The sequence below is a fragment of the Manis pentadactyla genome, chromosome 7, assembly GCF_030020395.1.
Source record: "Manis pentadactyla isolate mManPen7 chromosome 7, mManPen7.hap1, whole genome shotgun sequence".
Classification (NCBI taxonomy): Eukaryota; Metazoa; Chordata; class Mammalia; order Pholidota; family Manidae; genus Manis; species Manis pentadactyla.
Genome location: NC_080025.1, coordinates 122,424,030 through 122,450,369, shown reverse-complemented (window position 1 = coordinate 122,450,369; position 26,340 = coordinate 122,424,030). Strand labels below are relative to the sequence as shown.

The window sequence follows — 26,340 nt, the reverse complement described above, 5'->3', positions numbered from 1 at the left end:
CGGCTTTTACCTGAGTTACAGCCCAATTAGAATGAGGTTCTAAAAACCAACATAGTGGAAACGTATCAGAAATTGTGTCTGGTTATAGACACTTTTTAGAAGTATACACAGCATAGACAGAAAAGAAGATAGGAAAAAATAGAAATTGTTTTGAACATGCATGATATGAATGGCACAAGAGATGGATAATATTCAAACTATTAGAATTTTAATATGTCAGTCCTTTCTAAGAACCATCTTGAACAAAAAATGATATTCTTTGTTGCCAAGTTTGGGAGAGGAAATAATGCTCTTTGAATGGAGATTACTTTCACCCTGGCTCTCTGATCACGAAAACTATGGGGAAACTGGCCAAAGCAGTGCTCCTCCCCTCTAGATTTTAAGGAATGAGCTCCTCATGCCCTGAAAATTAAAATGCTTTCTTCCTCTGCAGTTGAGTGGTCTCATACCTCTTAAGTAACTGGCTGTAGAGCATAGCTCCAGAGCCCTAGACTCCAGGGAAACATCGTAAGATCCACCCCTTCACAAAAGAGCCTTGTGTTATAAAGGAGCAGTAGTAACTCTTTCAGTAGCTTAATTTTGGAGAAACAAGACCTTCCTTATTGGATAGGCTAGGGGTCCTGCAGAGCAAATTGTGCAAAACATGAGATCCAGATTTTAGCTCTAAGTCACCTGGCCTGCTAACTTTATTTATAGAACTTCCAACATCTATCTCAGAACTCTCTCCCAACAAAGAATACTGATGCAAGAGCATCAAATATAATAACATATTCTTAAATTGCCTTCGATATCATGAATGCTAAGGTTGATATGCCCTTGTAGCTAATGCTTCCATTGTTTTCACTAAAAATATATTTATTGAGTGCCTATTAACATACCAGGTCCTATTTTAGGCATTTCAGATATGGTAGGAAAAAATTTCCATCTGAACATGACTTACATTCCAGAAAGGGTGATACACAAACATAATATAAGTAAGGTAATTAAAGAGCATATTAGATGATGAAAGGGCTCTGAAGAAAACTGAAGCAGAATAAGGAGGTCCGTCTACCGATTTGCAATTTTACATTTCATGGTCAGGGCAGGCCGCATTGAGAAGGTAATTTTTGAGCAAAGACATGAAAGAGGTGAGAGATTGAGCTTCGTATCTATTTGGTGGAAGGATTTTCCAAAAAAAGGGTTAGAAGAGCAACTACCTGAGCAGTGAGAGGGGGATAAGAGGTTGATCTGAGAGGTGAGAGACAGAGGGTACAGTCTCATGTAAGCAGAGAAAAGGAATTTGGCTTTTACACCTTGAGTGAAAAACCACAGAATTTTGAACACAGTACTTTTTAAAAGGATTATTCTAGCTACTGGGTCGAGACTAATAATAGCAAAATAAAAAATTAATAACAATCACTTGTGTGGTACTATATTCCATGTACTGAGCCAGGTGACTTACACATACCAACTCATTTAATATATTCCAGAGAGCGATGCAGGAATGGAAGCAGGGAGACCTGTTCTGGTTATTAGTTGTTACTGATTTTTGGAACTTCCTTATATATTCTAGGCACAATTTACCTTCCGGTGATTACATGTGGTTGCAACTATCTTTTCCCATTCTGTGAGTTGTTTTACTATTTAAGTTATGCTTTTGCTATTCAATGTGTATATATATATATACATACATACATACACACACATATGTATCCTTTGTACATGTATTCTCTGAATTTGTGCTTTTCTTCCATTGACTTTTTAGCAAATGCCTTCTTTAACTGGTCACCCACAATTTTTGGTTAGCTCTTTCCTCTTTCCTGCTACCACTGCATTTGACTCAAACCTTTTTTAGAATACTTATCAAATTACTTATTAATGCATGTCTTCATCATTGTTTTGTGAATTCCAGGATGTGAGATCCTGTTTTACAAATTGTGCTCCAGTAACTAACACATAGTGGGGCTCAGTAAATGTTTGTGGAAGTGCGGAAAAGTGGTATGATCTGGTATCATTTCACCTGGGAAAATGAGTAAAATGGTAAAGTTGTGAGATGGGAAATGGCCTCACACTGCGTACTGCCTCGGTTCATAAGGCTGAGAATACTAACATCTTTGTGCTACAAATTAACCTTTGCAGCTTTAAGATCTCTTGGTAGCTCCGTACGAACCTCGTTTTACTACACACTATATTGTGGAACAGAAGTTGAGGAATTCGCCAAAGGTTATGCACAGTGCAGGTTCCTAGAGCGGCTACTACGTCCGAGTTTTTCGTAGCTTGGAGTGTTCCCCTCAACCTCTAAGCAAGCCGTCAGGGCGGAAGGGACAGGAACACAGACACCTCACACACAACCCTTTTCCCAGTGCCTGTTTCAGACGCTTGTGTACTCACTGCGCATGCGGCGATTTTCCTTTTGGGAAGGGGAGCGACAGAGCCTCTGCCTCGGCTGAGACCGCGCGGGGGAGGAGCCCAGCTGTTTCCACGGTGACGGCGTGGCGGCGTCGGCGGTGGATTGAGCGGGTCTGAGCGCGGTTCCCAGAGGGCTGCGCGCCCTGGCTCGTCGGCGCTGTCATGGCGGGTGTGCTGAAGAAGGTGAGCCGGCTGGAGGTCACTGTTGGCATTTAGACTGCGGGGTAGAGTCCGCTCGGTAGCCCCTGGTCCCACGGGTGGTGGCGGAATTGGCGCGGGCGTGGCGGTGCTTCTCGGGGACTCGTTCTGCTGTGCCCTTAGGAATGGCGAGGTTAGTGGCTCCGCTCGGAGAGGCCGCGGAAAGCTCCGAGCAGGTGTCATTGAGGCCGGTAGCTGGTTTTACGCCAGGTTTAGCCAGGGGAATGGTGGTGGCTTTGGTTTCCGCAGCGTGGTGGGCCCGCGGAATGTAAGTAAACAGCATGAATCGTGTTTTGTTTTTGAACAGACCACCGGCCTTGTGGGATTGGCTGTATGTGAGAGTCCACACGAGGTATGTACCTCTTTTCTCCCTTCAGTCCTGAGTTCCCAAGGAAGACAAGAGCCCTGTGACCTTGTTGGAAAGGCAAACGGGATACGGAGATTTCAAGCCCCAAATTACAACTCCGCATGAGCTCTTGAGGCAGGAACGTTATCCACTTCGTGTCATAGTTATAGTTGTTGCCGTGATGTCTTTCTTAAGCTACTTTTTTGGTTGACTTTTTCCGTGGCACTGTCGTGGCTTCACTTGTGCTTTTGTGAGTGCCCTTCCGTGTCTGTATCTCCATTGTCCACCTACCCCTCTGCCTGCACCCCGCCTCACCTTTTCTGCTAGATTCCGTACACTTTTTGCTAACCGAAGATACCGCTTTACCGATTTCCCCTTTATGTTATCACCTTTCCCTTCTAGCAGGTCTTTGCCATCAGTATTCAGGCTGCTTCCATCTAAAAAAACCAAAAAACCTCCCTTGATTATTCTCCTCCCTCCAATAATCATACCATTTCTCTCCTTCCTTATGTAGGTAAATCAAAAGAGTTACCTGTACTTTACTGTCTCTTAATTTCTCTGTTCCTCTTTGAACCCATTCTAGTCAGGCTTGGCCAGAACTGCACTTTTCTTTCAAGGTCATCATCATCTCTGTGCTGCTAAATCTAAGGATCAGCTCACGTTTCTCATCTTAATTGACCCAGTAACAGCTTTGGATGCATTTGGCACTGTCTCCATCAAACACTTTCTTTACTGTGCTTCAGGATAGCTTCAGGACAGTGCTCGATCTTCTGTTTTGTTTTGTTGTTTGTTTTTTTGCTTTTTGTTTTTTTTCCCTCCTAATACTGTCTTGCCTTCTTTCTGGTTATTCCTCATATCCCCACTTCTAAATTTTGGAGTTCTAAGCCTTAGTTCTTAGATTTTTTTCTATATTCACATTAACTCTTTCTTGGTGTCTGGTTTTAAATACCGCTCTAATGGTTTTAAACACCACCTATGTACTGATAACTTGTAGATTTCCCTATCAGTCACTGACCTCTCTTTATGAGAGTCTTGTATATATATTGCTTTGTGGGCATATTTGCTTGGCTCCCAGATGAGCAACCCAAACTGAAATGTCCAAAATTGGGTTTCTGGTCTTCTCCCTAAAACCTGCTCTTCTCTCAGGCTCACTCATCTCAGTAAATTATAGTTCCATTCTTCTAGTCACTCAGGTTAAAAAACCTTGAAATCATCTTTAATTCCTTTCTTTCTCTCACATTCCATGTTTGGTAGTTCAGTAAATCCTGTGGGTTCTGCTTTTAGAACACATCCAGATTTTTAACACTTTTCACCCTGTCCTCTGCCACCACCCTGTTCTCCGCCACCGTCATCAGGTGTCATTGCTGTGGTTCAGCATTTGCTCCCTAACTGCCTCTCTGTGCTTGTCACTTCCTCAGTTTGGGCCTTTTTCAACCAAAGTAATGTCAGTCAACCTGTTAAAATGTGAGTCAAGTTATATTACTCCTTTCCTCAAAGCCCTGCTTAAGGCTTTCCATTTCACTCTAAATATATGACTCCACTCACTATTCAACACACTGTAGTCAACTAATTAATCTTGTTTGTTGCCTCTCTTTCTACTGGACCATAAGATTTCATGAAGGCAGAAATTTTTTATTCCTTTGTTCACTTCTAGAACTATGACTAGCATGTGGTATGTGCTTAGTAAAGAATGTTGAATGAATATCTTAAACTCATTAATAGTTCATAATGATGTTAGAGTAATTACTTTCTAAAACTGAATTTATGATTTTCCCTTTCTAAATCTGTTTCTTCTACTGTGGACTCTTTTTCTTGATGATATCAGAATCTTTCTATTCCCCAGGCTGAGAATTCAGACATAAAAATTAATACTTCTTCCACCCTTTTATCCTCATGTTCTTTACAGTGATGAGTTTTGTTGATCTTTTTCTGTAATAGCTCTGTAGTCTGACCTCTCTTTCCTTTTCCTACTGTTATTACTATACTTCAGAGAATTGCAACAACCTTCTTACTGGCTTTTCTGCCTGTTTCTCCTTCATCCAATCCTTTCCACTCACTAGTACCACTTTAGTTTTCCTGAAACACAAATCTAATCATACAATTTTCCCAAGTCTTTTCACTGACCACAGAATAAAGCCCAAATGCTTTAACCTGGTATGCAAAAACACATTCTGACTCACTTTTTCTCCAATTCTATCTCCTAAGCATTTCCTTTGTGTCCAGTATTTTTGCCACATGTTGTCCAATAAAAATATAATATGTGTCCAGTATTTTTGCCACATGCTGTCCAATAAAAATAGAATGTAAGTCATAAATGTAAGCCATGTTGGTAATTTTTAATTTTCTAGGAGGCACCTTTAAAAATAAAGATAAAGGTAAAAGTCAATAATGTATATTATCTAACGTATCCCAAATATCACCATTTCAATATATAATCACTGTAAAAACTATGGGCATTTTATAGTCTTTTCATACTAAATTTTCGAACTCCAGTGTGTATTTACACTTGCAGTACATCTCAGTTCAGACTAGCCGCATTTCAAGTGCTCAAAACCATATAGTAGCTACTGTATTGGACAACACAGATCAAGGAAAATAGAACTGTATACTAATTTCTTAATGTTCCCTGTACTTTCTGCCATTCAGTCTGTATGTTTTTATTTGTAAACTTTCCTCTTCCAAAATCTTTCAGTGTTTGTATACGTCCAGCTCTATTTCAGGTGCTTTACCTTTACTGTGAACTTTTCTCTTATATCTGCTGAAGTGACACTTTTCTCCTGTAGAATACTAATGCAAACATTTATTGAAATTTAATGTGTGCCAGGTACTGTTGTAAGTTATATGACACCCTATGAAATAGATATTATTAACACCCCATTTTAGAACCCAAGTCTTTTACCAGGTTTTTCTGTTGTCATACCCTTTGCTAAAATTAAGAAAAAATGAGGCTTAAAAAAACACAGTTCAGATTACATGTTATCTGACAAGCTCTACATTAGGATAGTAGTAGTATTCTCTATTACTGGACATCATACTCAAATACATAAATAATGTTAAAATATGCAGACTAATTTTCAAGAACAATTCTTAAGAGGCCCTCAAAGTGGATTTACTTGTTACTCATATATATATATATATATATATATATATATATATATGAGTGAATAGATATGAGTGAGTTATTAGTACCTATAGATTTTATGCAATTAAACTAGAATTTAACATTAAATATAAAGAAATAACAAAGTTCATCATGTATATATATTTGTGATTACGCTTACTATTTAGGAGCTGTTGTGAGTTAGGATCCGCTACAACAGCTTCTTTGCCATGTGACTTCACTGCTGGTTGCTGTATGTGAACTTACAAGTTCAGTGTGTTTCCACCATTCTGGTGGTGACTCAGTTTTCTTGCTGCTTTTCTCTATTGAGCCTTTGCTGGAACCTTCATTTGCATGGTATAAATTTGGTCATCATCAAAAGCATAAGCACTGAAGTTTTATGACTGCATTCAGTTAATTTGATCACACACACACACACACACACACACACACACACACACACTTCTACAGAAATTTAGGTTGGAAGACTTGAAAAAAAAATCAAAATTTGTAGTGCCTAGGACCTCAGTTTGAGAAATACTCATTTAGTAAATGATTTGATTTCTAAAAAAGATGATCAGCAATAAGTTAGAATGCAGTTTTATTTTTACTTAATATGTCTTTGGCTTATGTACAACTTTTGTCATACATATCACATGAAAAGTTTCCATATTTATACTCACATTTCCCTCAGTTGTAAAAGGGGTAGATAGAGCATTGACATGAAGAAATTGGAGTTAAATGCTTCTTTGAAAGGTAGATGTGCCTTTAAAAAAAAAAATTTGTGGGACTTTTGTATGTTCCATTAAGTCATGGGTGATACTTTAAGGTGGAAATATGTCTATTTGTCTTTTCAGAGGCTAAAAATATTATACACAAAGATTCTTGACGTTATTGAGCAAATTCCTAAAAATGCGGCATATAGAAAGTATACAGAACAGATTACAAATGAGAAGCTGGAAATGGTTAAAGCGGTAAGTAGTTGATTGTATTTTCTTGAATTTATGGTATCCAGTGCAACATTTAACAAATTTAGTTGCTTATATTTTGCATATTTTACACACTTTCCTCTCTTACTTCTATTCTCCTTCCTTCTGTGCTTTTCATCCATCTATTTTCCTTTCATTCAGCAAACTTCTATTCCCTCAGTGCTTTCTACATGCAAGGAACTATATTTAATAGTGAAATATTCTTTAACTTCACTCTGGAGTGCTGGAGTGAAAGATTAAGATCAAGTACCTTCCCTAAGTTAACACTGTGGCTGTTTCTACTACTCTTCCCTATCCAGTCCTTTATTGATCTTTTATTCCATATTTATAGATACATCAATCTTTATCTCTTTCTAGTTTCAGAGTAGAGAAGAATGAAAGCAAAACAAAAAAATATGTGTTGTAGAGAAGAATGAAAGCAAAACAAAAAAATATGTGTTGTGTTTAAAGAAACTGTCAGTAACACCTATTTTAAGAAGTACTATATTGAAAAAGAAGAGAACCAAGTTAGTTTCTTAACTACTAAAAGTTATATTGAGCATTGTTAGGAACTAAATGTGTCCTCTCAAAATTTCTGTGTTGAAGCCCTAACTCCTGGTGTGGCTGGAGCCTTTATGAAAGTAATTATAGTTAATGAGGTCCTAAGAGTGACAGTCCTTTCCAGTAGGATCAGTATCCTTACAAGAAAGACACCAGAGAGCTTGTACTTTCTCTGCCATGTGAGAACAGCAGTGAGACGGTAGCTGCCTACAAGCCTAGAAGAGAGCTCTCACCAGAAACTGACCCTGCTGGGTCTTGATCTTGGACTTCCCAGTCTCCACAGTTGTGAGAAAATAAATAACTATTGTTTAAGCTATCCAGTCTGTTTTGTTAATGGCAGCCCAAGCAGACTAATACAAGCATTATACAGCTTCTAAATCAAAGGCTGTAGCCAGGCACACAGAATTGTTCATTCTTTTATACCAAACCATATTGCTCTGTTAAGTTTTCACACTAGAGATTGTTTAATGAACTTTTGTAGTTATCCAAAATAGTGTTATAAACTCTCAGAGTAATTCACATGCTTGCAATAAGTGGTCCTAATGTTTTTTTTTTAAATTTTGTTATCATTAATCTATAATTACATGAAGAACATTATGTTTACTAGGCTCTCCCCTACCCCAAGTCCCCCCCACAAACCCCATTACAGTCACTGTCCGTCAGCATAGTAAGATGTTGTAGAATCACTACTTGTCTTCTCTGTGTTGCAAAGCCCTCCCCTTTCCCCCATCCCCCACATTATACATGCTAATCATAATACCCTCTTTCTTCTTCCCACGCTTATCCCTCCCTACCCTCCCATTCTCCCCAGTCTCTTTCCCTTTGGTAACTGTTAGTCCATTCTTGGGTTCTGTGATTCTGCTGCTGTTTTGTTCCTTCAGTTTTTCTTTTGTTCTTATACTCCACAGATGAGTGAAATCATTTGGTATTTGTCTTTCTCCGCTTGGCTTATTTCACTGAGCATAATACCCTCTAGCTCCATCCATGTTGTTGCAAATGGTTCTAATGTGTTTTTATTATTAAATTACTAAACTCTGTAGTCCAAAGAGAATTCTCATCTTTTCCTTAGACGTACAGCGAAATAAGCAATTTGATTTCTTTAGCTAGGCAATTCTGGACTTTAAAAGGGGAAGTTAGCCTTTGTTTGGATTTCATGTTTTCCTTAAGAAAAATGGGCTTATGCACTTTTTCATCATCATAGTACCCTTTTTCCTTTTTCTTTTCATGAGGTGAATCTCTTTCTGTCTTTGAGTCTTTCTCTGCTTTCATTCCCCATAATCTTGTTCTCCTTTAACCATTTTAGCCTCCTATTTTATTATCATCTTTCAGCTAGCCTCAAAATGTATTTAGTTTGTTAATATCTTAAAAGAAAAACTGCATCCTTATATTTTCCTTTATGTTTGCCCTATTTTTCTTTTCTCTCATAGCCAGTGTCAATCGAAGAATAGTTCCCTGTCATTACTTTCATGTAGTAGTCCTAAAATACTTTGACCTGGGCTATTTCAGTTGCCTTTTAACTAACTGGTCTGTGTCTAGTAACATCATACTTCATTATATGCTCCATACTGGCAGTAGAGTAATTCAGTACATAAATCTGATCATGGTATTATCCTGCTTAAAATCCTTATTATTATGGCTTTCTGTTCAGTGGTTTCAGAGGCTGAGTTTAAGAATTCATACTGAGCTGGTTGTATGAAAGTCACTAGCTACTTTTATCTGCATGATTTTGATGTCCTGCCAGGTTTGGGAAGCACTGGCTTACAGGATAAAGTCCATAGCTTGGTATGGAAGGCCCCCCAAAGTCTGGCTTTTGGTTATCTTCTCATTCTTATCTTGTCACTTCCTATTTTATACTTGATACTTCAGCAATAGCAAACTGCTAGCAGTTATATGAATTCCATGCAATTTTATTTTTGTGTTCCTTTGTATTTAATTTCCCTCTCCCTGGAATGCCCTTATCTTCTCTGGCAGTTCTTACTCATTCCTCAAGATCCATAACATTCTCTGTGAAGCCTTATTACTTCAAGTAGAGCTGGGCAGCTTCCTTGCTTCTCTTCCATTGTACCTGTTGACCAAGAAATGAAGTAAAGATCCTGGTCAGGTTAAACGGTTTTTTTCAGGGTTTGTTACGACTGCAGCCTGGGAGACACAGATTGATTCAAGATGCACTGGTATTATGTTACACCAGACCACAGAATGGAAGAGGCTTATGAAGGTAAAAACCAGGTTAAGAAAAATCACACAAGTTGTTTGTCAAAAATTACAATTGGTGCTGGCAAGAGGTGAGGGTGCTTATTAGGATCGACAGGGAGAAATATTAGAACTACAAGGTTACAGTTTTCAGCTGGTATTTTGAAAAACTACAAGGTCACAGTCAGCAGAATTTGGTTATGTTAGTTCTTGAGACATTGTTGTTTAGCAGAGTTTAAAGTTCATGTTCACATTGCACTGAGGATGTGTATAGCCCTGTCTCAGTGATGTCCGCCTAATTCCATTTTAATTGACAAATATGACTCCATCTTATTTTCTAAAAATGTAAAAAACATGGTCACCTTTCACACTGTATTTTATTTGTGTCTCCTAGCATGTAAGCTACATATGAATGCATTCATCTTTGTATCCCAAGAATTTAGTGTAGTACCTGGCACTTATATAAGATCCCTTAAAAATGTTTATCCAAAAGGCTAAATACAAAGTTTTTAGCAACCCCAAGTACAACATAATAGTTATATAACTGATTCCTGTTTTTGGTGAAATTATCACAGGTTTTTAATGCCCCATAGAGCCATACACAAAATCTTTAGTGAATATTGTTAGGAAGGATTTATTTACTAAGCCTGAAATAGAAATAAAAGTAAATATTTTTTCAGATTATACTAGGGAAATAGAAACAACATATTGGTGAAAAGCAGTGGTTTGTAGCCTGTCCAAAATTTTCATCTCAGCTCTAATACTTACTTGCTGTGTAACTGTTGGCATATTGCTTATTTTCTCTGTCTCAATTTCCTTATCTATAACTTGGGTATAAGAATATCTACTTTGAAAAAGATGGCAGTGTGAGAGGAGAGACAGAGGCTTCCTCCTAAAACTGGGTACAATTAGAAAATATAGTTGGTACAACTAATCGTGAGAGAGCAACAGGAAAGAGGACGGCGCCAGACTACAAACACCTGGAGAAAATAGCAGACCTCACTGAACAGGGTAACATACCAGAGCTGTGGCTCCGCGGGACCCAAGCCCCTCCCCCAACCCAGCTCACCAGCGGGAGGAAGAGAAACGGAGCAGGGAGGGAGTGGAAGGCTTGAGACTGCTGAATACTTAGCTCCGGAGATCTGCTCTGGGAGCACAAACCTACATTGCATGGTGCTTTCATGAGACTCGCATGACTACCAGGTTGGCAAGTTAATACAGGCAGAGTTCCTGGGGAGACTGGGATTCCCGCTGCTTGTGGAAAGCAGAGATCCATATCTGGCTGCTCTGGGACAAAAACATACCTGTGTGACCAGCCCACTGGCTCAGGCAGTGGAGACAGGCACAGCAGCCAGGAGGCGGGGAACAGCTCTTTCCTCCCCCCAGGTACCAGTACCGCTCCCCTGCGACCCCCGACATTGCTTCAGGGGCTGAGCAGCTCCAGAATAGGGCTTCTGGACACTAGAGGGCACCATATACAAATATGAAACGCCAAAGGAACCTTGTCCACAGTAAAATTATTAATACAACTCCCGAGAAAGATTTAAATGATATAGACCTCGTGACTCTTCCTGAAAGGGAGTTCAAAATAAAAATCATCAACATCCTAATGGAGGTACGGAAAGACATCCAAGAACACAGGAATGAATTCAGTTCAGAGATCCAATCGTTGAAGAGCACGATGGAGGGTATTAAAAGTAGGTTGGATACGGTGGAGGAGACGATAAATGAAGTAGAAACCAGAGAAGAGGAATACAAAGAAGCTGAGGCACAGAGAGAAAAAGGATCTCTAAGAATGAAAGAATATTGAGAGAACTGTGTGATCAATCCAAATGGAACAATATTCACATTATAGGGATACCGGGAGAAGAAGAGAGAGAGAGAGAAAGGGATAGAAAGTGTCTTTGAGGAGGTAGTTGCTGAAAACTTCCCCAATCTGGGGAAGGAGATAGTCTCTCAGGCCGTGGAGGTCCAGAGATCTCCCAAAACAAGAGACCCAAGGAAGACAACACAAGACACATAGTAATTAAAATGGAAAAGATCAAGGATGAGGACAGACTGTTAAAAGCAGCCAGAGACAAAAATAAGATCATATACAAAGGAAAGCCCATCAGGCTAACATCATACTTCTCAGCAGAAACCTTACAGGCCAGAAGGGAGTGGCATGATTATTTAATGCCATGAAGCAGAAGGGCCTGGAACCAAGATTACTTTATCCGGCAAGATTATCATTTATATTTGAAGGAGGGATTAAACAATTTCCAGATAAGCAAAAGCTGAGAGAATTCATCTCTCACAAACCATCTCTACAGTCTATTTTTGGAGGAACTGCTATAGATGGAAGTGTTCCTAAGGTTGAATAGCTGTCACCAGAGGGAATAAAACCACGGGAAAGAAAGTAGAACAGCTAATTGCTAAGCAAATGCAAAATTAAATTAACTATCTACAAAGTCAATCAAGCAAATGCAAAATTAAATTAACTATCTACAAAGTCAATCAAGGGATAGACAAAAAGTACAGAATATGATACCTAATACATAAAGAATGGAGGAGGAAGAAAAAGGAGGAGAAACAGAAAAGAACCTTTAGATTATGTTTGTAACAGGATACTAAGTGAGTTAAGTTAGACTCTTAGATAGTAAGGAAATTAACCTTGAACCTTTGGTAACCACGAATCTAAAGGCTGCAATGGTAATAAGTACATACCTATCAATAATCACCCTAAATGTAAATGGACTGAATGCACCAATCAAAAGACATAGAGTCACTGAATGGATAAAAAAACAAGGCCCATCTATATGCTGCTTATAAGAGACTCACCTCAAACCCAAAGACATGCACAGACTAAAAGTCAAGAGATGGAAAAAGATATTTCATGCAAACAACAGGGAGGAAAAAGCAGGTGTTGCAGTACTAGTATCAGACAAAATAGACTTCAAAACAAAGAAAGTAACAAGACATAAAGAAGGGCATTACATAATGATCAAGGGCTCAGTACAACAAGAGGATATAACCATTATAAATATATATGCACCCAACATAGGAGCACCAGCATATGTGAAACAAATACTAACAGAATTAAAGGAGGAAATAGAATGCAATGCATTCATTTTAGGAGACTTCAACACACCATTCACTCCAAAGGACAGATCCACCAGACAGAAAATAAGTAAGGACACAGAGGCACTGAACAACACAGTAGAGCAGATGGACCTAATAGACATCTATAGAACTCTACATCCAAAAGCAACAGGATACACATTCTTCTCAAGTGCATATGGAACATTCTCCAGAATAGACCACATACTAGCCACAAAAAGAACCTCAGTAAATTCAAAAAGATTGAAATCCTACCAACCAACTTTTCAGACCATAAAGGTATAAAACTAGAACTAAATTGTACAAAGAAAGCAAAAAGGCCCACAAACACATGGAGGATTAACAACGTGCTCCTTGATAATCAATGGATCAACGACCAAATTAAAATAGAGGTCAAGAGATCAAGCAATATATGGAAACAGATGACAACAACAACACAAAGCCCCAACTTCTGTGGGACGCAGCGAAAGCAGTCTTAAGAGGAAAGTATACAGCAATCCAGGCATATTTAAAGAAGGAAGAACAAACCCAAATGAATAGTCTTACGTCAAAATTATTGAAATTGGAAAAAGAAGAACAAGTGGGGCCTAAAGTCAGCAGAAGGAGGGGCATAATAAAGATCAGAGAGGAAAAAAATGAAATTGAGAAGAATAAAACAATAGAAAAAATCAATGAAACCAAGAGCTTGTTCTTTGAGAAAATAAACAGAATAGATAAGCCTCTAGCCAGCCTTATTAAGAGAAAAAGAGAGTCAACACATATCAACAGACTCAGAAACAAGAAAGGAAACATCACGACAGACCCCGCAGAAATACGAAGAATTATTAGAGAATACTATGAAAACCTATATGCCAACAAGCTGGAAAACCTAGAAGAAATGGACAACTTCCTAGAAAAATATAACCTTCCAAGACTGACCAAGGAAGAAACACAAAATCTAAACAGACCAATTACCAGCAAAGAAACTGAAGCGGTAATAAAAAAAAATACCCAAGAACAACACCCCTGGGGCCAGATGAATTTACCTTGGAATTTTATCAGACATACAGAGAAGACATAATACCCATTCTCCTTAAAGTTTTCCAAAAAATAGAAGAGGAGGGAATACTCTTCTGTGAAGCCAACATCATCCTAATACCAAACCAGGCAAAGACCCCACCAAAAAAGAAAATTACAGACCAATATCCCTGGTGAACGTAGATGCAAAAGTACTCAACAGAATATTAGCAAACTGAATTCAAAAATAAACCAAAAGGATCATACACCATGACCAAGTGGGATTCATCTCAGGGATGCAAGGATGGTACAACATTCGAAAATCCATCAACATCATCCACCAAATCAACAAAAAGAAGGACAGAAACCACATGATCATCTCCATAGATGCTGAAAAAGCATTCGACAAAATTCAACTTCCATTCATGATAAAAATTCTCAACAAAATGGGTATAGAGGGCAGTTACCTCAACATAATAAAGGCCATATAAGATAAACCCACAGCCAACATCATACTGAACAGTGAGAAGCTGAAAGCTTTTCTTCTGAGATCGGGAACAAGACAGGGATGCCCACTCTCCCCACTATTATTCAACATAGTACTGGAGGTCCTAGCCACGGCAATTAGACAAAACAAAGAAATACAAGGAATCCAAATTGGTAAAGAAGAAGTTAAACTGTCACCATTTGCAGATGACATGATATTGTACATAAAAAACTAAAGACTCCGCCACTAGAACTGATATCGGAATTCAGCAAAGTTGCAGGAATCAAAAGTAACACACAGAAATCTGTGGCTTTCCTATACACTAACAATGAACTAATAGAAAGAGAAATCAGGAAAACAATTCCATTCACAATAGCATCAAAAAGAAATAAATACCTAGGAATAAACCTAACAAAGGAAGTGAAAGACCTATACCCTGAAAACTATGAGACACTCTTTTTTTTTTTTTTTTTTTTACAAGTAACTCATTTATTCAGCCAACAGTCACCTTCTTCTATGTGCCACCACTGTGGCATGCACCAAAAATAAAATGGTGAAGGTAACACTTTACACTTGCTTTATCAAGTTCATGGAAGTCATAAGAAAGAATGTTTCCCCTATCTTTTGGTTCTTACAAAATACTGTTCTGTATTATGAATCTCCAATGATTTTTTTTTTTCCTTATTTTTTTTTTTTTGGTAGATAATTATTTTTTATTGAAGGGTAGTTGACACACAGTATTACATTACATTAGTTTCAGGCGTACAACATAGTGATTCAACATTTATATACATGACAATTCTAGGTACCAGCTATCACCATACCAAGCTGTTACAATATCTTGACTATATTCATTACATCCCGGTTACTTATTATTTTACCATTGGAAGTGTGCACTTTTTTTTTGTGAGGGCATCTCTCATATTTATTGATCAAATGGTTGTTAACAACAATAAAATTCTGTATAGGGGAGTCAATGCTCAATACACAATCATTAATCCACCCCAAGCCTAATTTTCGTCAGTCTCCAATCTTCTGAGGCATAACAAACAAGTTCTTACATGGTGAACAGTACAAGGGCAGCCATCACAGAAACCTTCGGTTTTGCTCATGCATTATGAACTATAAACAGTCAGTTCAAATATGAATACTCATTTGATTTTTATACTTGATTTATATGTGGATACCACATTTCTCTCTTTATTATTATTATTATTTTTAATAAAATGCTGAAGTGGTAGGTAGATACAAGATAAAGGTAGAAAACATAGTTTAGTGTTGTAAGAGAGCAAATGTAGATGATCAGGTGTGTGCCTGTAGACTATGTGTTAATCCAAGCTAGACAAGGGCAATAAAACATCCACGTATGCAGAAGATTTCTCTCAGAACAGGGGGGGTGAGGTTCTAAGCCTCACCTCTGTTGATCCCCAATTTCTCACCTGATGACCCCCCTGCGACTGTGCCTGTCTTAGGTTGTTCCTCCCTTGAGATGAGATACTCTTAAGAGAAATTAAAGAGGACACTATCAAATGGAAGCTCATCCCATGCTCTTGGCTGGGAAGAATTAATATCGTCAAAATGGCCATCCTGCCCAAAGCAATATACATATTTGATGCAATCCGTATCAAATTACCAACAGCATTCTTCAATAACCTGGAATAAATAGTTAAAAAATTCATATGGAAACACCAAAGATCCTGAATAGCCAAAGCAATCCTGAGAAGGAAGAATTACATGGGGGGTGATCTTGCTCCCCAACTTCAAGCTCTACTACAAAGCCAAAGTAATCAAGCCAGTTTGGTACTGACACAAGAACAGAGCCACAGACCAGTGGAACAGAATAGAGGCTCCAGACATTAACCCAAACATATATGGTCAATTAATATATGATAAAGGAGCCATGGACATACAATGGGGGAAGTGACAGTCTCTTCAACAGATGGTGCTGGCAAAACTGGACAGCTACATGTAAGGGAATGAAACTGGATCACTGTCTGACCCCATACACAAAAGTAAATTCAGAATGGATCAAATACCTGAATGTAAGTCATGAAACCATAACCTCTTAGAAAAAAACATAGGCAAACATCTCTTGGACATAAAAACGAGTGACTTCTTCATAAACATATCTCCCCGGGCAAGGGAAACAAAAGCAAAAATGAACAATTGGGACTGTATCAAGCTGAAAAGCTTCTGTACAGCAAAGGACACCATCAATAGAACAAAAAGGTATCCTACAGTATGGGAGAATATATTAAAAATGACAGATCTGATAAAGGGTTGACATCAAAATATATAAAGAGCTCACGCACCTCAACAAACAAAAAGCAAATAATCCAATTAAAAAATGGGCAGAGGAGCTGTATAGACAATTCTCCAAAGAAGAAATTCAGATGGCCAAACAGACAGATGAAAAGATACTCCACATCGCTAGTCATCAGAGAAATGCAAATTAAAACCGCAATGAGATATCACCTCACAGCAGTAAGGATCACCACTATCTGAAACACAAACAACAACAAATGTTGGTGAGGTTGTGGAGAAATGGGAACCCTCTTACACTGCTGGTGGGAATGTAAATTAGTTCAACCATTGTGGAAAGCAGAATGGAGGTTCCTCAAAAGGCTCAAAATAGAAATACCATTTGATCCGGGAATTCCACTTCTAAGAATTTACCCTAAGAATGCAGTAGCCCAGTTTGAAAAAGACAGATGTACCCCTGTGTTTATCGCAGCACTATTTACAATAGCCAAGAAATGGAAGCAACCTAACTGTCCATCAGTAGATGAGTGGATAAAGAAGATGTGGTACATATACACAATGGGATATTATTCAGCCATAAGAAGAAAACAAATCCTACCATTTGCAACGACATGGATGGACCTAGAGGGTATTATGCTCAGTGAAATAAGCCAGGTGGAGAAAGACAAGTACCAAATGATTTCATTCATTTATGGAGTATAAGAACAAAGAAAAACGGAAGGAACAAAACAGCAGCAGAATCACAGAACCCAAGAATGGACTAACAGTTACCAAAGGGAAAGGGCCTGGGGAGGATGGGTGGGAAGGGAGGGATAAGGTTGGGGAAAAAGAAAGGGGGCCTTACGATTAGCATGTGCAATGTGGATGGGGGCACAGAGAAGGTAAGTAGTGATTCTGCAGCATCTTACTATGCTGATGGACAGTGACTGTAATGGGGTTTGGTAGGGGGGACTTGGTGAAGGGGGGAGTCTAGTAAACATAATTTTCTTCATGTAATTGTAAATTAATGATAAAATGAACTTTAAAAAATTATGAGCATGACAATTTTATATGCAACACACAGGGAAGATAGCTAATTCTCATTCTCTCTGTCTCCATATGTATAAAATGTCAATTTGGCCACCTCACTTAAAATTAAATAGTTGCAGATTACTTTATTCAGCAGTTTAACCTCTAAGAATTTGTACTGTAGATACTCTTGGTCACATTCATGTAAGAATTTTCTCTGTGCAAAAAAGGCTAAGTTAGTTAAAGCATGGCCATACAATGGGGTTCTTTCCAGCCTTTCTAAAGATTGGGGATCTTCTTATGTGCAATTGTAGAAAGATCTTTAATACACAGGAAAAAAACAAAGTCAGTGTAGAGAGGAGTATTTAGTTTGACCTCATCTGTTTTACTGAATTAAATAAAGGGTACACACATAAAAAAAAAATATCTACTTTGATTATAACTATAACAATACCTATTGTTAGGACTGAATCAAGTAATATATGTACTGTGTACTTAATACAGTTGCAAGCACATAGTGAACATTCAGTATACAGTACCTTATTAAGTTTAATGGCATTCTGCCATTGGTAAATATAAGGCATTATTGATTCACCTTCACATTATTGACTCATTTTCACAATAATGTGAGTGTTAACTCACATTGACTCACTTTCAGTAAGACAAATACTGAGTTTTTGTCCTAACACAGGCTTTTCCTGAGTTGAAAATATTGTTGAACATCCCTTTCCTTCTTTACCTACACCCTCCTGGGTTCTAATAACAGTGACCAGTTTCTCTGTTTTGTTTGTGATTTTTGACTTCATAGCTCAGTTAATTGTGAGTTAAACAGTCTTTCTCCAACATGTTCATCTGCCTTTTTTCTGCCTCCTTTTTCAGTTACTTTTTATTTATTCAAGAAACACTTACTAAATGCCTGTTATTTGCCATGTATGGTCCTAGGCATGGAAGCTAGTGCCTATGTGGTAGTGAACAAAATGGATAAAAATCCCTACCTTCTTGGAGATTACTCATTAATGATGGGACACAAAGAAAGAAATTAATAAGTAAGTGAGTAAAGACATACATTTTATGTAGAAGATAGTGCAGTGAAGGAAAAGTACAAAATGAAGATTGGTGTATACCAGGGTAATGAGGGATGTTACAATATGTATTAGTGTCCTATGGCTGCTATAATAAATTACCGTAAATTTGGAGGCTTAAAATAATAGAAATTTATTCTCTTACATTTATGCAAGCCAAAGGTCTAAAATCAGTATTGGGCACAATTCAGTGTGTTGGCAGGACTGTACTCCCTGTGGAGGCTCTAGGATAGAATCTATTTCCATTGTGGTGGCTTTTGGCCTTCCTTGGCTTGGGGTTTCATCAATCCAGTCTCTGCCTCTGTGGTCAGATACTTTCTCCTCTTCTGTGTGTAATTTCCCTCTGCCACTGTCTTATAAGGGCACCTGTAATTGTATTTAGGGCCCACTTGGATTAGCTAGGATAATATCCACATCACAAGATCCTTAACTTGAGCACATCTGCAAAGTATTTACCATCTCAAGTAACATTCATAGGTTTCAGGGATTAGTTCTTGTACATCTTGTAGGGCATTTTTCAGCCTACTACATGGTCCTCACTAAGCTGATATATGAATGAAGACTGGATGTAAGTGAAGGAACAAATCGTACATATATCCTGGGTCAGCCAGCAGATGCTTTGAGGCAGAAGTGTGCCAAGTCCTGTAGAAAAGCATCTGACCATTTCTCCTTTCCATTTGTGGGCCCCTAACTCCCATCTGTAATGCTTGTGTATATATATATATATATATATATATATATATATATATATATGGTTTCTGACTCTCAAAAAATTCAGTCTATTAAGAAAAAAGTAATGTCATTGAATGTTTTAGGTATTATATTAGTGTCTCTAAAAAACCTTTTATTGAAGAATAATGTACATAAAGAAATGTGCAGAAATCTTAAATATACAGCTTGATGAGCTTATACAAAGTAATAAAAAATGTTACACCAAATCAAAAATGAAGACATTTTCAAAATGCCACAACCCTCTCTTGTTACTCTTCAAGTTAAAACCCTCCTAAAGAGAACTATGCTTTTGACCTCTAACATTACAGATTCATTTTGCCTGGTTTTGAACTTTTTATAAATGGAATCATCAGTGTGTACTTTTTTGTGTCTGGTTGCTTTTACTTATGTTTGAGAGAATCGTCTATGTTACTATATATAGTTGTATTTTGTTCATTCTCATTGCTGTATAGTAACTATTTTATCCAAATACTATAATTTATTCATTCATTCTATTATATATGGTCATTTAGCTTGTTTCTAGTTTGGCACAATAGTTTGTGCTGCTGTGAACATTCTTGGACATGCTTTTTGGTTAATATATTATGCATTTCTCTTTGGTCTATACTTAGGAACAGAATTCTGGGTCATACGGTAGCATTTTTTAATGCTAATGCTCTCAGAGGAAATTTAGGGGATGATAAGAAAACAAAGTGCTATTTTAAAATCTGTATTATAGAAGGACTGAGGTAGACATCATATTACTTACCCTTGATAAGCACATCAATAAAAGTTTAACAGTTTTTAAAATTAAGACAGAAAAGCAATAAAATAGTAAGCAGATGAAAGGGGTTTCTACCAAATATTAGTAAGAATTAGTAAGGGTATGATGAAAGAAAAATTAATTATGTTTGTTATATTAAGTGCTTATTTATATAGGTTTTTAAAAATAAGATATTGAAACATTCAGATATTCTGCTCCTTTGTTTAAATTTTTTTTTTTCCCTTAAATTATAGGAACCAGATGTTAAAAAATTAGAAGACAAACTTCAGGGTGGCCAAATAGAAGAGGTGATCCTTCAGGTAAAGAAAAAGTTGAATATTTAGATATTATCTTCAAATATTCAGAGGCACAATGTATATAGGCACAAAACTGACATCCCAGAAAGGACAACCAAATTTCTTTATTGCTATCAATTCATCAAATATGAGACTGTCACATACAGAAAATACTTGTAACGTGTATGTCAGTTAAATATTTTTCTTTAATTGTAACTTGAGTTTATGAGGTTTCTACTGGAAGTATAGAGTGTGGTACTTTTAAAATTTAATCAGTGTATTGTTAGCCTTAACCTTAATTCAAATTAATAATAAAATATTATTTTTATTTGAATAATTCTGTTTTTTAGATACAAATAATTTTAAGCTTTAAAGGCTTAGGATCTTTTTAGTTCCGAAAAATACAGAACTTTTGATAAAATTAAAATTAATTTTATTTTTCTGTTGGACTGTTGGATTAATATATCTGTGCTGGTCACAAATGTTATAATTTTAATTAAGTCAGGGGAGATGATGCTTTTTATTATTGTGCATTTTTCCCTCAATTACTTGTAAAGTTTAACTTTTAAAATAAGTTCTTGTGTTTCATGTTTTATAAATTATATCCTTAATATTTTTCTCTTTATTTGTTTTTAGTGTTTTTTCTTTTACATTTCTTTGAGCATATTTTAAAATAAAAAAGATATTAAACTTAATTGTTTTTTTTTAGTCTTGTTTGTTGTCTTTGGACTTAACCGAATCACATATGTAGAGGTTTTTTGAAATTTTTATTTGCTCGAATCACCTGCTGTCTTCTCTCCCCATCCCTCTTTTGAGCCCCTGACCCTGTATTACATATTTAGATATCTGCTTCTTATAAAGATCTGATATTCAATTTTGTTTCATTTAATTTTTGCATTTTTTCATATTTTTAGGAAAGTAACCACTTCTTGTTAAGTTTTCTTGCCTTTTATCAAAGGATAAGTAAAAGAAAATGGGTAGTATTAGAGACTAGGGAGGTATATCACCAACAGACATGATATACAAATTAAAAAAAGAATTACTTGATGGCTAGATAAGTTAAAAAAGAGGGATAGGGCATTCAGACAGATGTTCACCTTTTCAGTCTCATTTAAAGGCCTGTTTTCCTCACCTTTCTATTCATTTGCCAGGATGACTATAGTACTAAATAGAGTGTTACAGAAATTTGCTGCAAACTTCTTACTGTCCTCTTCCTGTTCCACTTTCTCCTCCTACCAAATTTCACTTCAGTCATGACTTTAGTTTAGTTGATAAATTAATTTGTGATGCAATTACAGATTTAGGGTACTTTAAGTATTTTTAAGTCAGCTGTGCATTTCTCCACATTTTCATGGACAGTATCAAAGTTAAATGAATTTTAATGTTTTATTTCACCCAGATATCTAAAATAGCATTGAAACAAACAAACAAAAAACAAAGCCAAGCAAAAGAAACAAACATAAAATCATTTTACAGTAAAGGTTGCTGTTTGTCAAGAGTAAAAATAATAATAATAAAATAAAATAGCATTGAAACATATAGTCAATATAAAAAATTGAGATATTTTACATTTTTTAAAATACTGAGTCTTTAAAGTCTGGTGTTTATTTTATACTGGGCAGTATATCTGAATTTGAACTAGCTGTATTTCTAGTTTTCACTCAGTAGTCACATGTAGGTAGTGGCTACCATTTTGGACAGCCCATTTCAAGGGTGATAGTGTGAGATGAATGAGGAAAGGATAGTGTTAGCAGCTGGAGAAGAGGGAGGGAGTTAGGCAACAGGTGCCATATGCACCTGAGTCCAGCTTTGTGACCTCAGTGATGTTCTAGACTAGGCAACCTCCCCATACTGCACAATGCCTTGGGGGAATAGAGAAAGCATGAATGCTCAAGAGACCAGGCCAAAGGGCATCCAGGGAAAAAGCCATCTTAGGGATATTTTAAGTCAACATTTACTGTATTTTCTCTTTCAGTGTTATTAAATACCTCTCCCCTTCAGATTTCCACTAGTTACCTCTATCTCATTATTTGTATACATTTGAGGCTGTTGCTGCTATACATAGGATTGGCTGTTATGCACCACTGGCATAAGTGAGGCATTAGTTTTCAACTGTAGAATTATAGCCTTTAATAGAGTCTAAGCACTTATTCTGTCTGAAGTTCTTCCCTGACATTGTGACAAGTGTTCAACAGTGTTCTAAGCTGACCAGAGTTATAGTAAGTCTTTTTGTTGTAGAAAAAATGTGAAATAAAAAGACATCTAAAATATATTTGTTAAATGTGTTACATATAAATTGTGTTTGAAAGAAAAAATTATATATATAATACAATCTGATGAAGGAAACTAATCCAATCAATGTTTTCCTACATATATTTTCAATAAATACTCTCATGCATTCTATAGACCACTGTTTTACAAACTGGGTCTCAAGTGATTATGGATCATGAAATCTGCTAGGTGGGATGCAACTAGCATTTAAAAAAATACAGTAGAAAATAGAGTGTTTCATAGCTAGTAAATTTTTAGTTTTGTTTTAGTTATGTGTCAATTGTGAATCCCATAGTAAAATGTATTTTTTTTTAATCTGAGAGACATGGTAAAATAAGTTTTAAAAACTATTGACATAGACTAAGAGACGTACTTCTGATCCTGAATTTGTAGTCTAATGGTGAAATAGGCAGTTAAGATTGAAAACTCACCATGAACACTCTAATAGCACAATTTAATCAAACAGAAGTAATCAAAAGCCATCCTTCCTTACTCCTGATGATTGTGTAGCTATTAGAATTAAGGTAATTTGATTAATAATCAACATAAGATGGTGGAACAGCTTATTAGATACTCTTATGAAAGTACCTCTAGTAATTACATTTTGGTTATTAGCTATGATAAATATCTATTAACAGTATAATCAAATGATCTTTCTAAAAAATTTTATTAACAGGCTGAACATGAACTAAGTCTGGCGAGAAAAATGATGCAATGGAAACCATGGGATCCTTTAGTAGAAGAGGCTCCTGCCAACCAATGGAAATGGCCAATATAATCATCATTAAATGATTTGTGCTCTGATGGGAAACTGATGTAATTTGATGCTGTTATATAAAAATATATTATTGACATCTTATAATCAAGAAAACTGATGTAGAACATATTTAGGAGACTTGTTAAAATTGGTGATTATGGTAATAGGGATTGTGAACTAGGTTTTGATTTGTAAAGCATTCGTTCAAATTATTTCAAAGATGATTTTTTTTTTAAATAGGTTGTGGGAAGATTTGAAGGTTAATTGGGAATATTCCTATAGATTTTCAGTGCAGAGGCCATATTTGCAAGGTATTTATAGTGGTATCTTCAACACATTTAATTTTTCTTGCTCTGAAAACAGAAAAGTTGCTTAATTATTATTTTTGTTTAAGCAAATTTTTATAGGTCACTGTTTGAAATGAAGTAGTAAGTAAAAACCATCAAATTAGAACTGTACAGTTGAGGAAATTGATTTGGTATTTGAAAAAGATTTATTATTTACAGTGGTAGTTGGAAAATATTTTCCTTTTGTCTCATTTAAGGAAATAGCTTTCTGGCCCTTAGCCTTTGGTTTTCTTCATCATCCAAACTACATCAGGAGAATTTCTGTGAAAGAAGAGGCATTAAGAGTTCCTGATTATATCCATCATATGGATACACTTATATTCAAAACATCTTAGTTGTATGGTTATAACTTCAAAGTAGAATCACTAGTTTTCACAAAGTTTCCAATATGAGTGCAGCTGGGTATCAAACAAGATATATGTTGTTCAAGGAAGGAAGTAATTAGCAAGCTTAAGGTTAAACAAAAATAAAGTCATTTCTCAGGTGTCCTCACCTTTTCTTCCTAGCCCCCTATATTTTCTTAATACTTAAATTTGGTAGTTTTTATCTTCAGAGGCATCGCTTTGGTTTTTTTGTGTGTAAGTATGCATGTATATGTGTGTTTTGCTATCTCTGTGGCAAAGCAGAAATCTTACAGAATTTTCAGAATGAGGAAAAAAGTTGTATTTTTCTTTTTCCAATATATTTCTCCCCTTAGCTGTGAATTGAATGCTAAATAAATATTAAATGAAGTGGATTGATTTACTTTTTAGCAGTCAGACTGTAAGAGAAAGCTGCTGTGGAGGAAGGAGGAAAAGCTGTAGAAGGGGAGTCAGAAGTCTAGGGCTTCTCATTTCCGTGGCTCTAACACCATCATGAACTCAGTGACTGAGTGGAGGCAAGTTAACATCTTACAATGGCCTATTTCCTTCTCCGTATGGAGAGGTAAAATTTATGATTTATATCTTCCTTTTCAATTGTAAACATATATTTATTGAGGTCAAAATACATAATCCTCAAGCATTTTTGTATAGATGCTTTCAAGCTAATTTTCTAACTAATCATTTTTTTAGGTCTTTGGGGCATATAAAAACAGAAAGATAATTTGTTTGCCTTTGTCATACGACTTGTCCCATAATTCTTGAGTATCTTGTATATTTCACCAACAGAGCTACTGTGGCTGTTAAAGGAGGGGACCTTATTGATGTATGCATTAGAAATGCTAGTTGTAGATTAGTATAGTAGTAATAGTAATAATGTAATAATAATGATACCAAGTACTTGACTAATTTCACTCATTAAATTTGTGCTACAACTCTTCAGAGTGAGATCCTGCAAATTATCTCTATTTTTCCAGATAAGGAAACCAGAATCCAATGTTAAGTAGTGCTTCCCTGCCACTGTGCACCGTGGGGACCCTGCAGACAGTGAGGCAATGGGATGGTGTAATAATATACCCAGGGGCACATAGCTAGTAACATGTGGAGCTAAGTCTTGAACCTAGACAGTCTTGCACCAGAAATCATGCTTCTAACCATTATATTATTATTTGTGAATTTCCTTGGGATGCTACCACTCCTGCCTGCACTGTGTGGGCTGTACCAAAAGAACCTAGATCCTGCTTTCTTGACTTCCTGACAAAATACCTTTATAAAGAACAAATATGAACAGAAGTAGTAAACTGGATTTCATTTGTACAAAAATCTTCATATGAGATCACAGGCATTAATGGGATAGGTACTGAAAAAGCATTGCTGTGTGGTCCATACTTCTTTTACATTTGCTGTCGTTCCAACTGCCCATACAGCCTTACACTTAAGTTTTTACTCCTTCACGTGTTTTCTGGTTGCTTCCTATAAATTTCGAGGTTAAGCTTTCCTGATAACTTTTCAGATTCTTCTATGTAAAGGTTGTCAGTGTTGCTGAGTGGCTTCTAGACTAATTTGAGTACATATCAGAATGGCTCATTTCAATTCTCCCTGAGCTCATGTTTCATTCAGGTTAATCACCATACTCTAGATACTTCAAAAGAAAAAGAAGTGAATCAATTTGTACTTTGCTGACAAAATAGCAGCTACCTTGATGTCCCCTTTCTCATCTGTGGACTGAGGAATATTCAGATTTCTGGCATTCTTTCCTTTAGGACAAAAATATTTTTTATCTAGGTAATTATATAACTTTTCATTCAATTGGTAATGATTTTGAGAATGAAAGGAATTAATAATTCCAAATATAAACCATGTCTCCTGGGCAAGCAGCATATGTCATACCAGCTGGAATAAGGCTCAGCTCCAAAGGCTGCCATTCTTTCTAAACCAGGAGAAGCTGGACTGGAGAAGCAGTCTCATCTGGATAGAAAGGATGTAATGCCAGCAATGTCAGCCCTCATCCCGCGAGGCCTCAGGTTTCATTATGTCCCTTCATTCTTCATTCTATTCCATAATATAATGGTTAGAAGCATGAGTTCTGGAGCAAGACTGTCTAGGTTCAAGACTTAGCTCCACATGTTACTAGCTATGTGCCCCAACCTT

General features: G+C 36.6%; 1 protein-coding gene across 1 annotated transcript; it reads left to right on the top strand.

Moving 5' to 3' along the window:
• Positions 1-2,463: 2,463 nt before the first annotated feature.
• NDUFA5 (NADH:ubiquinone oxidoreductase subunit A5) lies at positions 2,464-24,566 on the top strand. The gene is made up of 5 exons (XM_036905604.2): positions 2,464-2,571; positions 2,894-2,938; positions 6,890-7,006; positions 20,414-20,479; positions 23,403-24,566. Exons 1-5 carry the CDS (start codon positions 2,551-2,553, stop codon positions 23,502-23,504), a joined length of 351 nt encoding a protein of 116 aa, XP_036761499.1. The 5' UTR covers positions 2,464-2,550; the 3' UTR covers positions 23,505-24,566.
• The last annotated feature ends 1,774 nt before the right edge of the window (positions 24,567-26,340 follow it).